General features: G+C 39.8%; 1 protein-coding gene and 1 long non-coding RNA gene across 7 annotated transcripts in view; one reads left to right on the top strand and one right to left on the bottom strand.

Annotated features, from left to right (window-relative positions):
- NRXN3 (neurexin 3) overlaps positions 1-17,243 on the top strand; it is a 1,506,001-nt gene that overhangs the window by 681,860 nt on the left and 806,898 nt on the right. For all 6 annotated transcript variants that reach the window (XM_047863767.1, XM_047863768.1, XM_047863771.1 and 3 more), the window contains exons 7-10: positions 2,231-2,350; positions 11,850-12,231; positions 13,031-13,221; positions 14,024-14,197. In XM_047863767.1, the coding sequence (XP_047719723.1) occupies positions 2,231-2,350; positions 11,850-12,231; positions 13,031-13,221; positions 14,024-14,197 (867 nt within the window). The remainder of the gene's footprint in view (positions 1-2,230; positions 2,351-11,849; positions 12,232-13,030; positions 13,222-14,023; positions 14,198-17,243) is intronic.
- Positions 14,405-16,704, bottom strand: LOC125168609 (uncharacterized). Its single transcript, XR_007153220.1, has 3 exons — positions 16,577-16,704; positions 14,679-14,838; positions 14,405-14,494 (listed from the first exon to the last, which is right to left on the bottom strand). It is a non-coding gene; the product is annotated as an uncharacterized LOC125168609 (long non-coding RNA).

Genomic DNA, 17,243 nt, shown 5'->3' on the forward strand with positions numbered 1-17,243 from the left:
AAAATGAAGTGATGTGCAAGAATTGCTTAAAGAACGGATGCCACCTATAGATGTTTAAATAGTCTGCCTTTGTAACAGTTCTGCCTCCATAGCCAGTATTTTCTACGTCTTTCTTTACTTTCTTCTTTCTTATTGAAGCATTTGCATGTAGAATAAAGAGGATAAAGACACACACACACAAAACAAAGGCAGATTTGTTTCTTCTGAGAACATCTGTTCTTGCTTTAAAGCACCCACATGATGTAGCCCATTTTCTCTCAGTGCCTGCACAGTTTGCTATTGTAAAAGTGACTGTTACATCAATCTTAGATCTGAATTTAATGAAATAATAAACAGTGCTACCTAATGAAGTGACATATAGGAAAAATCCCATTATAATTCATGTGCTTTATATAATATTAAGACAGGAATACTCACAAAGAAAAGCTAAGATTGAACATAAAATGATTTATTATAGAATTCCAACCCCCCCCCCCAAGATTCATTGATCTCCTGGCATCATACCCAATTTTGGGTACATACATTTGGTCCACTTTACAGTTCATTGAATCCTTAGAATTCTTGTGAATTTGCATTGTACTTGGGGTATAGGTACATTTTGAAAAAAAATTAATGCAAATTATTTATTGTATACATTGTAATCAAAAGAGACCTTTTTACTTTGAAAATCTTTATTTTTAAGAAGAAAATCCCCCCAAACTTCAACTGCTATCATTACTCATATAACCAGCATTCAATAGCAACACTAATAACTCAAAGGGTACAGTTTAAAAGTACCTAGTTTAAAAGATATTTACCCAAGTGATACTACTTTTTAAATTTCCTTCCCTAAGGAGTATATAATAACTCAGTCTTGGAGTAGAGAAAGGGGTGAAAGTGAAAGCTATATAATACGCTTTCAAAATTTCTTAGATAAAAATGTATTGACCTTAGTTGATGGTTTCCAAAGAAATAAATACCTATGTAGACATCAGTTGCTCAATAAGTGCTCATTAAAGCACCTACTGTGCACCTAGGCCTGTGCTCCTCCTATATGTTGGATCCAAGTGTATTCTGACATATTTCAAATGCATAATACCCATAAAGACATATTGGCCAGTTACGTATTGCGTCTTTTTTTCCCCCCAGCTATTTCCAAAGATAGGGCTTTCTACATAGTGATTGACTAATCCAGGAAGACTTACATGGCATCTTTCTGCATGGGCTCAGCTACCCACAAAGAAAGATCAAACTTGGTCTAAGTTCTCTGATTCTATGCAATCTTCTTTGTCTTTTAAATTTACATCTCAGTTCAATGGTGAGCAAAACATGACATTTCTACCACCCTGCCATTACTAACCAAATTCTTTTCATGCTTCAGTGTTCATCTTGACAGCTTTTGTCCCTAAATATTGTAATTCCTTGTTGAGCCGGCTTCTCCTTAGGGTGCACTTGAACATCCTCTTGAACATCTTGATCATGGATCTTTAGAGACAACTTGGTTTATTCCTTTATTTGGTGGCACTTTCTACTGAATATTTTTTTGACCTAGAAGGGTTCTATTTCGGAATTTTACATTATTTCATTTCTTAGATTTTTATATCTTTTTGGAGGATGATGAGCAATGAGATAAATCTGGAATACTTCACATTCCCTTCAGGAGCATTATTTGTCATGGGGTTTAGACCTCAACATTATTATTGTGGTGATTACTGTAGTGATTTCTATGGTTGCTGAATTCTGGTAGGACCGTGGGTTAATGGCAAAATCAAGTTAAGAGTATATATATTACAGAACTCTTTTCTCATCCAATTGATGAATACTCTCTAAAAGCCAGACTGGTGTATTATGCCTAAGTGACCAAATAGTTCTAAAAAAAAATACATGATGGGTTTCCTGTGTCTTTAAGAAATTCATCTGAAATCTAAGACTTTGAGAAACAAAATGACAGCTGACTGCATTTCTTATAAATGTTTGCTTACCATTGGCATTTTAGAACTTTATATCTGTAGACAAAGGAGGACACTTATATCTTTCATTGTTTTGTCAATGTCCATATGAATTGAGACTTTTGCATTTGGGGCAATAGTGGAGCATTCTCTTGGATCAGTGAAACTAAGATGGGCTATGGGTGGGCATGATTCCTTGAATGCTACTGGGTCATGTGCACCAGTGTGGCTTTGACAGTTCTGATGCCATAACTACTACTTTCAGAATTGATTCTAACTTTAACACTTACCATCGTCCTTAGGCAAAGGACCTGAGACCCTGTATGCGGGGCAGAAGCTCAATGACAATGAATGGCACACCGTTCGGGTGGTGCGGAGAGGAAAAAGCCTTAAGTTAACTGTGGATGATGATGTGGCTGAGGGTGAGTACAGCTATATGTAGTGAAATTTGTCTGTCTTTGCTTTCATAGTCCTCTTGGTCATTCAGTGAGCAAAGGGTTTTTAAAAAAAAATGTTTTATTTTGCTTAACAGAAGTCATGTGACATGTTCTCTGTTGACAAGCTCAGGTAAGGCTAAGGAGGTCTTCCTCTATATTTGCATAATCCCTTTTCATTGATCTGTATTATAGAATTTACCCATTACTGTCGCTGTATGTTGATGAGATATCCTTAGGCATAGAATATGTATCTGGAGAGTAGATGTACAGTTCTGTAGATCCTTTATTATTCATTTATTCAAAAATCACTTATCAATCACCTTCCCAGGTGCCAGTTTCTTCTCTCAATAACTGACTTTCTAGTAGAGGAAGATGAATAAACCAGAAATTCAGAACATTATAGGTAAAAGTATGTACTTAGATCACTACAGGATACTTAGGAAGGAGCTAAATACATATGTTATTTAATTGTTATTGAGTATCTACCATGTTTTGAGTTCTACTTCAGAAGGCAATAAGAATATGGAGGTGAAGAAATAGGCAAGTGCTTGACTTGGTTGGAATTTACATTCTAGGAGGACAAATATAAATGAATGAATGTATACATAAGTAAAGGAACATTTGAAGCTTCACATAAGCAATAAGTATTTCTTGAGAGCCTGTTACATATCAGTAGTGTGCTAAGGATGTAGAAAAAAAGAAGGAAGCACAAGAGATTATCTGTTTCCTCAAATAATGAACCAATTAGTAGAGTAGATAGGACCCAGGTAATAGAAAATAAGACAAAGAATATGTAATGAGATTCCAAAATAGGTGGGTTGTCGTTGTCATTCAGAAGAGAAAATTATCATTTTGGGCTGGGGAAAGCAGGAGTGGCTAATTAAGGTAGCTAGTTAGCCATAATTTGATGGGTAAAATTTAATGAGGTCTAGGTTGGAAGAGAGAGGGCATCCTCCGTGTTGTATCCAAATAAATCTCTACTTTCTAACATTCCAGAGCAGTGCACTAGGATATGAAAAGAAAACTTGGAGGGTAGCATGGGGTATTATAGAACACTGTTCATGTCAGGAGATCTGGGCCCTGGCTTTAATTCTCTACCAGATGTTGGAAAAGTCACTTACTGTTTCTGAATCTTGTCAAATGAAGTCAGTGGTGTAAATTATCTCTAGATTCTTCTGTGATTAAGATAGTCAAGATAGAGTCAGGATCCCTGGGGTTTCATACAGTCATTTTAACTAAAATACTTTTTGCTGTTGGGACAGATATGATAAATCTCTTTTTCCTCATTTCCTCATTTTTAACCTTGAAATTCTATTACTGCTAAGGACCTCTCCTGTTTAAAGGTCCTACAATTTGGGGTCCTATAATTTAATTTTATATTCATGAGCTTCAGTACTTCTGGAGTCTGGAATTATAGTGAGCCATGTGTGGAGGTAAAGCGTGTGCGTGTGCGTGTGCGTGTGTGTGTGTGTGTGTGTGTGTGTGTGTGTAGGTAGGTAGGTAGGTAAGGAGAGTCTATGAACAGAGGAAGAGTAGGAGGCATATATTCAGTGCCCAGTAGGCATTAGATACTGAGATAGCTGTCTTACATATATCGGCTCCTTAAATCTTCTGTAATTCCCCATTACCTTGCAAAATAAGAGTTCTTATTGTCTTTTTACATTCAAGAAGACATGAAATTTAGAAGGAGCTGTGTAATTCAAGCTCCAAATTCATGTTTTTGTGATATCACCAAATCAAGCTGCTTGCTGGACTTCACAAACCATCATAAGAAAAATGATTTGTATTATGCTATGGGAAAAATACAATGGAATTGATTAGGGGTGATGTGAGGAATACATTTTAGTGTAGACTAAAACACCCCTCTCCCCTCAAAAATGAAGCTAAACAGAACCATAATAAGTATCCGAAACCCCCCAATTGTATGTACATAGACACCTTAGTATGTGTGGGGGGTAAGGTTACTATTCTATATGCCTGAAGGGTAACTTAGCTTTATGTAATGAATGTAAGCAAAGAGATGTAAAAATGGATATATGGTTTAGAACCCACAGCCATCCTGAATTAATTATTCAAGAAGTCCTCGTGAGCTGTTAGTTCAAACAGGATTCTGCAAAGCAGCAGTGACAGTCCCATATCCCTTGCTAGCTCCTCTGGACTAAGCCCAGTAGCTCAGCGGTGCTATTCCCAGAGTGTTTTGAATGGCAGCCACTAGATGGCGACCTCACCCCAAGCTCTCTGGACAGTGAATCCTTTTTATTTCCACAGGAAATAACATGCCCTGAAAGCTGTAGTCATAAAGAACTGCAGAACTGAGGATACAGTAATGTGTATTACCTCGTTTGGTCATTATTCTTTTATAGAAACTTTAGAATAAAGGTAATTATAAAGTGTTTTTTCTCTTACCACTAATAATTAAAAAGCAGGACTAAACCATTGAAGACCCAAGTCATCCAGTAATTTGATATTTGAAATTAATGAAGCTCTTTCATTTTCAACCTTATCCCCTTCTTTACTGCTGATGGAAAAGAGCAGCCATAAGGATAAAGAAATCTTGGAGAAGAAAAGAGCTATTTTGCTTATGAGCTACAACCTTGGATTGCTTCTTACAGTGATAATGGGTTTGGGAATTTTAATTTTAGCTCACAGAAGTCATAAAATCAGGCAATGAAACTAAAATACCACACAGTCCTCAGGTTATTAAGTAGTGTCTTATTGGCTTATTTAGCAATCCCTTTCATGCTGTTTAAGGTCCCCTAGGGTGTCAAATTTTCAGCTAGTTTGTAGAAATGATGCAAAGAATAGGTCAGACTCATAAGGAATCAAAAGCAAGGAAAGAAATATTCCTTAGCCTGGTGGTTTTCATGTATTGTGATACAGTGTGTTCCTGGGAAAGTGTTAGGTTCAGTTGACAGTTAATAAAGATTGATTGATTGACTGACTGACTGACTGAGCTGGATTTCTATTTTCAGGAATAAATGAAGGGAACACTTCACTAGGGTTATGCTCCTCAGAATTGGGGTCTGATGCTGTGTGAATCACCCACTCCACCCAGAGCTTCTTGCTAGTACAGAAATTCATCTCTCTTTTGACTCCTCTGGTTCATGTTGATTTCTCTGTCCCTTGCCCTAAACAGCACATCCGGCACCTAGCTGTAGAAAGTCATTTTCCAAGGACAGTTTGTTCCTTATATTAATAAACAACATGATAGGATGGATTTTGGAAATACTAGGTTAAACAAAATGAAGCGGACTTTTTATTGCAAGATTTGCTGGGATCCTTTAGTATGCTAATATACATTGCTAATCATCAATGATCACATGTGAAGTATTTATCAAGCTTATTTGGCTCCAGAACTTGTTGTTGTTGTTGTTAAAGGATATACTTTTGAAAAAATTTGTTATCGTGGAGGAAAGGGTATGTGACCAATGGAGCTGGAAGATTGTGGGCAAAATGTGCATCCTTTACTGAGACTTTACAAGCCTTCATTTTCTTGACTTCTCTCCCCATGTCTGGGAGCCAAGGGAGGTCAAGTTGCCTCCTCTCAGTCTTTCCTGTTATTTCTTTGCTAAGCTTTTAGTGTGGCTAGGAACTTCATGTGTAGAGATGGCGATGATCCAAACCCTGACTCCAGAGCAAATGTCTCAAATACAACCTCGTTCCTCAGATGTGAGGGATGCTTGCTGTGCTCAGTCCCCTCTGCTAAACACTGCAGGACATACAGAAGAGGTGAGAAGTGGTTTCTACTTAAAAAGAGATTGTGTTCTAGTAAAAGGGAACAAATAATCAAACTAATTAGGAAATTCTTAACACATTTCAGAGAAAGGAAAAAATGAATTATGCATAATTATTAATAGCTATCAACTTAAGCACTAGGCACCATTGTAAGTACTTTCTGTGAAGTGACACATCTAATCCTGAAAACTTCATACCTACTTCACAGATGGGAAACTGAGGCACATAAAAGTTATATAACCCAGGCAGTGTGGCTTCAGAGTCTACGTGCTCGACCAGTATATGCCTCATGGGAAGTTACAGCTCGACCCTGGACAAATTTTCTATAGGTTTATGTTCTCCATAGACTTTATCACTCTGAGGGCTAGTGTGTAAACTGCTGTTGGCCATCAGTGAAATATGGAAGCGAATGTGTGAATAGGAGCCAAGGCAGTACAGTTATTCTCAGGAAGGTGCTGAATATGTGTAAATTAGAAGGAATGACATGATGATGGTTGGCCACTGGGAAGGAGTGTGAACCCATTGTGGAAACTTCAGTGTGGAAATTTCACCAGTTAAATTCCACCCACAATAATGTAAGGAATAAGTCAAGTTTTTTCTCCACTGTGTAGTGTTACAAGATGAGATGTGGGTTTTGGAATTAGACACACTTGGGTTCAATTTGAGGTTCTACCATTTACAACCTGTATGAACTCTGATCCCATTGCTTAACCTAAGCTAAGTGTCCCCTCTCTAAAGCAAGATAATACCTATTTATTGTGATAATGACATTTGTTGGTGGTTCTGAAGTATCTAGCACAGTGCCTGACACATAAATAATGTTTAGTAGTCTTGTGGGTTTTTTTTTTGTTATCTTTCTCCAAAATCACTCTTCTTTCCTGTGAAATTTGAAAGCAGCTGCTGTGAAGTATGCATATATTCGCCCCTTGAACAGAAAGGTGTTTTAGTCTACAAGGCAGCATTCAGAGGAGATGAATGAAAAGGTTCCCAATCAATTAATATTGATTAGATGATACACAGATTAAAAAAACCTGTATAGGGGTACGTGGGTGCCCCAGTCAGTTGAGCATCTGACTTTCAATTTCAGCTCAGGTCATGATCTCACAGTTCGTGAGATTGAGCCCCGCATTGGGCTCTGTGCTGACGGCGTGGAGCCTACTTGGGATTCTCTCTCTCCCTCTCTCTCTCTCTCTCTCTCTCTCTCTCTCTCTCTCTGCCCCTATCCTGCTTGCACTCTCGCCCCCCCCAACAAAAAAAAATAAATTTTAAAATCTTTAAAAAAATCTATCTATCTATCTATCTATCTATCTATCTATATTTGCTTAGTTTGGCACAGGGCTCAAACTTCAAGCAGTCTCTTTAATGCTTTCTCTAGAAGTAATAGCTTACTTTTTTGGGAACCTCCATCCACAGCCAAGTGAGCTTCTTTAGCAGTTCCTCTTCTAATTTGGCTCCATGTTGCACCCCTGCCCCCTACAACTTCTAGTTGAGCCTCTGTGACTCATCCATTTAAGGTTTTCTTAAATCAGTCTGTGTCCATGGGCTATGCTCTCAAATTGCATTGTTAGTTTCCTTTCTCTTACCCTTCTTCAACCTCTCTTCTCTCTGTCAACACTGTACATAATTTTCTTGCTTTATAAAATTCATTTTCTAGTGAGCAGAATTTCCTAACACCTCAGTTCTGGAGGCCAGTTTATTTATAATTTCTATAAAAGCCCCCTGCTGAATTTAAAAATTGTCTCTTTGGGTTTCTTTTGGAATCCCAGTCTTCACCAAGGATCATCCCATGATCTCTTCTTAATTATCAGAGCTGATCTTCTTCCCCTCCCCCTTCCATCCTCCCACTCCTCCCCCTCACATCCTCCTCCTCCTTTCCTTATCCTTATTTTCCTTCTCCTTCTCCTTCTCCTCCTCCTCTTCCTCCTCCTCCTTCTCCTCCTCCTCCTCCTCCTCCTGTTTCTCCTCCTCCTCCTCCTCCTCCTCCTTCTTCTCCTCCTCCTCCTCCTTCTTCTCCTCCTCCTCCTCCCCCTCCTCTTCCTCCTCCTTCTTCTCCTCCTCCTCCTCCTCCTCTTCCTCCTCCTCCTCCTCCTCCTTCTTCTCCTCCTCCTCCTTCTCCTTCTCCTTCTTCTTCTTCTCGTCCTCCTCCTCCTCCTCTTCCTCCTCCTTCTCCTCCTCCTCCTCCTCCTCTTCCTCCTCCTTCTTCTCCTCCTCCTCCTTCTCCTCCTCCTCCTCCTCCTCCTCCTCCTCCTCCTCCTTCTTCTCCTCCTCCTCCTCCTCCTCCTCTTCCTCCTCCTTCTTCTCCTCCTCCTTCTCCTCCATCTCCTCCTCCTCCTCCTCTTCCTCCTCCTCCTCCTTCTCCTTCTCCTCCTTCTTCTTCTTCTTCTTCTCCTCCTCCTCCTCCTCCTCCTTCTCCTCCTCCTTCTCCTCCTCCTTCTCCTCCTCCTGCTTCTTCTCCTCCTCCTGCTTCTTCTCCTCCTCCTGCTTCTCCTCCTCCTCCTTCTTCTCCTCCTCCTCCTCCTCCTCCTCTTCCTCCTTCTCCTCCTCCTCCTCCTCCTTCTCCTCCTTCTCCTCCTCCTTCTCCTCCTCCTCCTCCTTCTTCTCCTCCTCCTTCTCCTCCTTCTCCTCCTCCTTCTCCTCCTTCTCCTCCTGCTCCTCCTCCTTCTCCTCCTCCTCCTCCTCCTCCTCCTCCTCCTCCTCCTCCTCCTTCTCCTCCTACTCCTTCAAATAAGAATTAGCATGGCTTGAAGTATTCTTTAGTTCCTGTGTTCCCATGAAGATTGGCTATGAATGATCCCTCCCATCATTCTCCAGCCCTGTATTAACAGCTATAGCTAATTGAATATGGGTATTCATTTCAGTCACTACATTGTTCTACAGCACGTGAATTTAGGCTATGCCAGTTTTCATTTTCGTGATTAGTCCAACTTTCAATACCAAGTAATTTTATACACTAATTCTCCTACTTTTTCAATTATTAGCAGATTTATGTTACATTTTTATTTTTGTCCTATTATAATTTTATATTTAGGTTAACCAACACCCATTATTTTATTTTTGCTTCTATTAAGAGAATGAATTGTCACTAGTTGTCAAAACACCACATAGAAGTTCATAAAATGTAAATCTGACTTTTGTGCTTAAAAACAACTATTTGCATCAGATCCGAGTATGCTCCTAAAGAGATGACATTAATACTGAATATCTGAAGGTGAGATCTAGTTGAATCTCCCAGGTACTGAAGTTGAAGGGACCTAAGAAAATATAATTCCCTCCTATCCTTTTTTTTTCCTCTGCTGTCTGAGTTCTACATGAATAGCAAAAAAAAACACAAACAAAAAACAAAAAAACAAACAAACAAACAAAAAACAAACAAACAAAAAAAAAACAAAAAAACAAATGCAAGGCTGGTTAAAGCCAAGTATCATTTTTATCAGTGGTAACACTAGTACTGAAGAATGTGGTTAACCTCTACTGAATTTCAGAATTATTTTTTTGATAACTTGTTTTTAATGTTTATTTTTGAGAGAGAAAGAGAGAGAGAGAGAGAGAACAGAGAGAGACAGAGAGTGAGTGGGGGAGGGGCAGAGACTGAGGGAGACACAGAATCAGAATCAGGCTCCAGGCTCTGAGCTGTCAGCACAGAGCCAGATGCAGGTATTGGGTTTCTGAACTATGAGATCATGACCCGAGTTGAAGTCAGATGCTTAACCGACTGAGCCACACAGGCTCCCCTGAATTTCAGAATTAGCATTGCCCACTTGAATGCTAACTAATTCAGGGCTTGGGTAGGCATCTCCACGGAAGCAAGGCTTGCTTCCCTAAAGTCCATGGTGTGATGGGTAAATGGGGTAAACTGGGTATTTCTTTTTTTTTTTAATGTTTATTTATTTTTGAGACAAAGACAGAGTGTGAGCGGGAGAGGGGCAGAGAGAGAGAGAAAGACACAGAATATGAAGAGGCTCCAGGCTCTGAGCCATCAGCACAGAGCCTAATGTGGGGCTTGAACTCACAAGCTGCGAGATCATGACCTGAGCTGAAGTCAGACGCTCAACCGACTGAGCCACCCAAGTGCCCCTACACTGGGTATTTCTCGAAGACAGCTTGTTCCCCTAGGGAGATACAGGAAGTGCCAGGGGGTGAACTATGGAAATACAGTTTCTTGGTAGATTTTCTTTAATCTTCCTGATTATGTCACTCCTTTTCCTCTGGAAAGCTGTAACAGAGTTAGTAAAGAGATGCTAGGAGTGTCTTTGTAGTGAAGTTTCTTCAGTGTGGGAGGTAACAAGATAGGGCAGGAGGAGGGATTTTCCCTGCCCTTCCTTCACCACTGGGGCATTAGGGCATGGTTTGTTAAATTTTAATGATTTGTCTATATAAATGTTGAGGGAGTCACCATCTACTCTAGCCATACTAATGCTGTTTTTCTTGACTTTGTTATTAAGATTTCCATTCTCTTTTGTATTTATTTCAAACCCCTTTCATTACTCCTGCCCTATTCACTTACTACTTCTAGATAAGCCATGTAATGAAAGGTCTACTAGTTTATTTGTATCAGCTGGAGATCTTTTAATTGTAAGTGTCAGATACCCAACTCAAATGCTTGAAGCACAAAAGGGAATCTATTGCCATATAGTTAAAAGTCTGGCTGTGACTACTGAATCCAGACCTTCACATGGCATCACTCTAGAGAAACTTTCTGTCCATGTTGTGGTTATCTTCCGGGTTGGCTGTCTATTTAGGCAGGCCCAATCTCTCTCCTTATCACGAGGCCTCCAGCAGCTCTGGGTTTTCTTCTTATTCCTTCAACAAACCTTATTTACCAAGAATGACTCTTTCAAAGGTGTTCCAGCAAAAGCTCTGGAGGTGAATATTACTCGAGTTAATTACTGAATAATTACTGAATACTCCAGTTTATGTTGCTGCTAATCCCTTGGTTCTAAGGGTGGTTCCTAGACCAGCTATATAAGCATCACCTTGGAACTTGTTAGAAATGCATATTCTCAGGCTACACCCCAGACTTTTGAATGATAAACTCTGAGGGCAGGGCCTAGGGAACTGTGAGTTAAGAAGCCCTTAATGTGAGCCAGAGGTATGATAAAGTTTAAAGACCACCTTGTTAGTCCATATAGACAATGCTCTTTGGTTAGGGGCATAAAATATATGGAGTCGTCCAGTCTGGGTAGCCTGATTATTTCAAGAGCTGGGTGAGGGCCAGCTTTATCCAGTCCAGATGGTTTTAAGGTAAAATAAAGATGGAAGCTGTTTTATAAGAAATAGCAACAGTTGCTGGTCAGAAAAAAATTAATGTTCTACAATAGAATCTTTCTACAAGTACTAGGTGGTAAATTATTACATCAATAAATATTTGGTACTGAATGCCTAATGCTTTTTTTGTTGTATCTTTAAAAGGTTTAGGGCAAGAGACTTTTCTGCTTATAGTATGCTTAATACCCAATTGTTTTTTTTGAATGGAGATGGTTTTACCCTTTCAGTGGAATTATCCACAATTGTGTATTTTCTGTTATGTGATGGAATATTCTGAGCTGCGGCATGAGAGCATGGTATGCAGGGCATATAGCTCAGACTGGGTCAAGAGTCAGCCTCCTGACTGAGGCCACATTGGCTCCATACTACATTGAGTATTTTGTTTTCTGGAAGTGAATATTTTGCATGGACACCTAAAAGATACAGTAAGGATGCCGTGACAAAACATGGTGACTTGTTGGTATCTCCTTTGTGATGTTCATAGGTACAATGGTGGGGGACCATACCCGCTTGGAATTCCACAATATCGAAACTGGAATCATGACTGAGAAACGCTACATCTCCGTTGTCCCCTCCAGTTTCATTGGGCACTTGCAGAGCCTCATGTTCAATGGCCTGCTCTACATTGACTTGTGCAAAAATGGTGACATTGATTACTGTGAGCTGAAGGCACGTTTTGGACTGAGGAACATCATTGCTGACCCTGTCACCTTCAAGACCAAGAGCAGCTACCTGAGCCTGGCCACCCTTCAGGCATACACCTCCATGCACCTCTTCTTCCAGTTCAAGACCACCTCAGCTGATGGCTTCATCCTCTTCAACAGTGGTGATGGCAATGACTTCATTGCAGTTGAGCTAGTCAAGGGGTGAGTAGAACACTTCACATAGTTTATACCAGGTATCTCAGCTCAAGCCCTGCATGAAATATGGATATGAAAAAAAGTACCTATTCTGTTCCCTACTCTCTATTCCCAGTACATGCTCTCATCCTCATTGATTAAAAATACCTATGTAACGGTTAGGGCTAGAAGGAAGAGAAATTCATTAGTTTATTTAAAGATATTCCACTAACTCAATATTCTCAGACTTTTTTTTTTACTGTAAAATGTAGTCCTTTAAACCTATAGGAGAGAAGCTTATTTTTGCAAAAGAAGGATATATAGGGTGCATTGCATCTGTCTCTGGGTCAGTGCTATCTTCAGCTACCAAGTCTATAGGAAGAAATGAAATATAGATATTTTCAGCATTACCATTCGCTCATTTATGCAACGTTTTAAAAGCTGTTCTTTCTGCAAGATATTTTACTACCGTGTGTTGGAAAATGGTTAAAATAAAAACAAAAACTAGAACAGAACCAGATAATAGATCCATGATCCATTGAATTTAAATGCCACCCCTTAGTGTTTTGGAATGTACTGTCTACACTACTTTGTGACTCTGGATTTTTAGATAGTGTTAGAGAAGTGAATTACGTAAGTATGGAATTAAGGTCTGATAGGATAGGCTAGGATTATTTTTACAATCCTAAATCAAGCTTTAATTATTCCTGCATAATGCCAGGGTAACATGGGGGATGTGAAGCCGTTAGTATCAGTTATGTATATAGGTTGCCATTAATCCACTTTAGGGAGTCTCAACTCACTGGGGGGTTATTGTTTCTCACAGGTACATACACTATGTGTTTGACCTTGGGAATGGTCCCAATGTGATCAAGGGCAACAGTGACCGCCCCCTGAATGACAACCAGTGGCACAACGTCGTCATCACCCGAGACAACAGTAACACCCACAGTTTGAAAGTGGACACTAAAGTGGTCACTCAGGTTATCAATGGTGCCAAAAATCTGGATTTGAAAGGTAAACCTGTAAAGAAGGATTTCCTTTTTAGAACATTTTTTACAATAGAAAGGCTGTTTGCAGAAGTATACTGCAAGTTAGGAATGCTATGTGTTTTCGATACATAACGCATATCCTATTTTAACAGCATTAAATTATATCCAAATGCAATTTTTACTTAAACCACTCTTCCAGGGATGGTTCGTTTTCTCCGTAAACCTGGGGTATGTGGGGGCTGAGTGTGAGGTGATAAATGTCAAAATGTGGGGGCTCATAATATAGAGGAAAGGATATGTATCTATATGTTTTGGAATCTCAGCTGAATCGCTTACTGGCTGGGTGAGTTTGATGAAATCGCTTAGCCTTGTTCAGCTTCTGTATACTTTTTTTTTTTCCCTGCAAAATGAGGATAATAATTGTTACTACCTTTATGGGCTGTTTCGATTTTTGATGGGATAATGTCTATAAAATCCTAAGCATATTATTGGTAACAGGCACATAAAAAGCAGTGAGTAAGTGGTGGTTTTGTTGAAAATCCTGTTAATCTTTACTTCATCATAAAATGGGAACAATACCTACCTCATAGACTGAATATAGTGATTAAAATTTGTGAGATGGCATGCAGAAAATGAATGACATAAGCAATGTTAGTTTCCTCTGTCTACAATGTAGAAACTCTGGTAATTAGTTGTTTATGCTGGTTCCCCCTCCCAGCTTTATTATCATTATCCAAGAAGTATACTAGTCTAAGGTGCATTAGCTTTAGTTGACATGGTTTCTAACCCTTTACTCATTTGCTCTTGCTACTTACTTTCTTTTGTAGGTGACCTCTACATGGCGGGTCTGGCCCAAGGCATGTACAGCAACCTTCCAAAATTGGTGGCTTCCCGGGATGGCTTTCAGGGATGTCTGGCCTCGGTGGATTTGAATGGGCGTCTGCCAGACCTCATCAACGATGCCCTCCATCGGAGTGGACAGATAGAACGTGGCTGTGAAGGTACGACCTCTTTTCTTTTCAAGCTACAGCCTTGTTGCAAGCACCACGCCTCTTTGCTGCCTCTGCCAGTGCCTTCTTACTTGATTTACCAGTCATCTCTCATTCCCATTGGTTATCTGACGTTGCGTCATCATTGGTGTCCTCCTGTCACTGGCTCAGTATGTCAAGACATGGGCCTCAGGCGCTGGGAATGTATGTTGGCAGATGTCTTCCCAGTGTCACATACTTGCCAGTAGAGGACTTTCCTTGGCATTGACATCAGACTCCTCCGGACTTGTACCTTTGCTTCCAGCATGGCTGAAAGGGCAGTAGGGGTTTTTATTTATGTTTTTATACATGGCAGACTTTTATGTGGGTGTCACCATTAATGAAATGTTTCTAATAGCTATTGCATCGTCTAATGCAAACTCAGCAGGAGGTTGGAAAATGATGTCAGAATGCCATGATAAGGGAAGGGAACTAACATTTATTGAATACTTACTAGATGTCAGGCATTGTTAGGTAGTTCCTTAGTGCGATGTCATGCAACAGCATGGGTGTCGATGTTAGAAAAGATGTGGATTTAGGTCCAGATAGCGACTCTTGTTCACTGTGTGACATTTGGCAAGTTACTTAACTTTTCTGATCTCTATCCTCCTCACCTGCAAATTGGGGCAATAAAACTTGCTTTGGAAAATAAGATCTGTAAATCAGAGCTATATATAAAATGCCTGGTACATATGTAGTAGGTACTCAATAAACAGTAAGATTATTATTTACACATATTATCTCATTACAGACATCTAATAACATTGCATGTCCATCAGTGCAGCACAAAAAAAAACCATGCTCAGCCTGTTTCTGATAATATATATAATATAAGATAAAGATATCTTAATATCTTTAAGATACTAACTGAATTTTACAGGTCTTCTGGAGTTCAACAGTTCTTTATAACAAAACAGTCTAGTTTAACCAGCAGAGGGAAGCAGTGAACACTTTTCAGCCTCCCTCCTCCCCTCCCACCCCCTTTCAGCCTCCCTCCTCCACCGCTCCCCCCTCCCCCCCCCCTCCGGGTCCTTGGGTAGGTTGGAAAGGGGACTCTTTCCTAACTTGAAAGGCAAAGATGTCTGTCTGACCAGTTAGCATTCTTTTGTCTGGTTGAGCCTCATGGTCCTATGTGCAATAGCATTTTGTGTTGTGTTTTTTTTTTTTTTTTCTATCTCATTGACTTACTGTGTCAAACCTATTCACTCATCTCCTAAGTTCAACCTCATTTATTGCTTCTGTTCTTTAACCAGCTTTCATTCTGGGTTCACTGCTACCTTTATAAAAGCTTCCCATCAGCTTCACAAGCTGACTTGCAGTATGGAAGTCACTCCCCTTTGCCTAAGAGTCAACTTCCCACGTGATCTAGTAATAAGATGGAATAGTCCACTCCAGTTTTCCTTTGGCCAGGAATTTCTTATATCCAGTGGACCACATATGGTCTGTGTACCTGAGAAGACACGAAGTTGGGAATCACCACGCACTTAAAATAGCCACTTTTGTTTTCTTCTCCTGAAAATGCACAATGTCATTTAAATCAAGAATTTTTGTCTCCTTGGCTTGCTCTTACTTCTTTCATCATTAAAGGCAATGCTGGGATAAATGTAACATTTGGGAATTAAATCAAATATCTTAGTTTCAAAGACTGTGGGATGACAGAAATTCCGGTTATCCTGCAATAATTAATCATACCCAATTAAAACATAAATACACACATTAAAAAGCATAAGGTACTCTTCAGATGTTAAATATTATCATGCCATCCGCTTTTCAGATTTGTAAGTTAATAGGAATCATCCATTTAACTCTGTAGCAGCGTGGCTTGATAGGAACATAATGTGAGTCACATATGTAATTTTAAATTTCCTAGTATTCTAGCTACTTGTAAAAAAGACATAAAGTAACAGGTAGGGTTAATTTTAATTTTATGTTATTTAACTTAACCCAGCATATCCGAAGTATTATCACTTCAGCGTGTAATGGTATAAAATTATTAATAATACATTTTACATTCCTTTTTCACGTTAAACCCTCAAAACCGAGTGTGTATTTTACACTTGGAGCACACCTCAATTCAGACTACATACCTTTCAAGTGCTCTGTGGCTACATGTGTCTGTGGCTACTGCATTAGAAGCATAGTTCTAAAGAGTATAAAAAAATTGGGGTATAAGGAACTAAAACTGTTGTACTGGATTAAAAGGACGTCTAAACTAACTTTTATAAGGGTGGCTTAAAAGGTATAGCATAAAGGGGGGAATGGAGTCCACTTAAGAGAACTTCAGGAGAAGCAGTGAGAGCATTAGCAAAAGGAAATTACCCATCAAATTGGGGAAAATGTTCCCATCCCTACCTGTATCTCTGTGTGCAGTTTGGCATGACTCATCACATGCATTATGGTGGGGCCTGACCTTCCTCTGAGTATGGGTGATTGTCCAGCACCGGATATTGTGACTTGATGGTTCTGCCATCCGAATTTGTGGCAAGTCCCCTGGGCCTAATAACCCTGCACTCTATTGCCATGGAGATAATTGCAGTGATTACCTATGGAGCATTATGACCGCCCCACTGGGTGGGATGAAGTGGGGGGGGGTGAGTGCTCGGGAGGAACATCCTTGTTTATTGTACACCGATGACTTGGATAATTAGCCTAAGTGGCCAGGAAAAATGACCAAAAAGTGGGTTAAGGCATAAATTACTGCCATTGGAAGTTTACACCATGTGCATAAGCCCTTATAAGAGGTCCCAGGAGCCTTTTAGGGCACTGTGGAAATGAAGCTAAAGAAGATGGGGAGGGGGGAACGAGGAACACAGAACCTTAGAGAGACTGCAGACAGATGTCATTCTCATTCTGAATCTCTGTTCATACTATGGACCCCTTGAGAAGGCCTTTCAGTATTGTGCAGCATGGCAATCATAGGAAATAGAATACATTTCCTGATGTATCATTTCTGTATGTAGAACAATAAATAGGTAGGGGATGAGGATCTGTTACTAAAACCAAAGAGCTGCATCTCTTC

Source organism: Prionailurus viverrinus, chromosome B3, assembly GCF_022837055.1.
Source record: "Prionailurus viverrinus isolate Anna chromosome B3, UM_Priviv_1.0, whole genome shotgun sequence".
In the NCBI taxonomy this organism is placed as follows: Eukaryota; Metazoa; Chordata; class Mammalia; order Carnivora; family Felidae; genus Prionailurus; species Prionailurus viverrinus.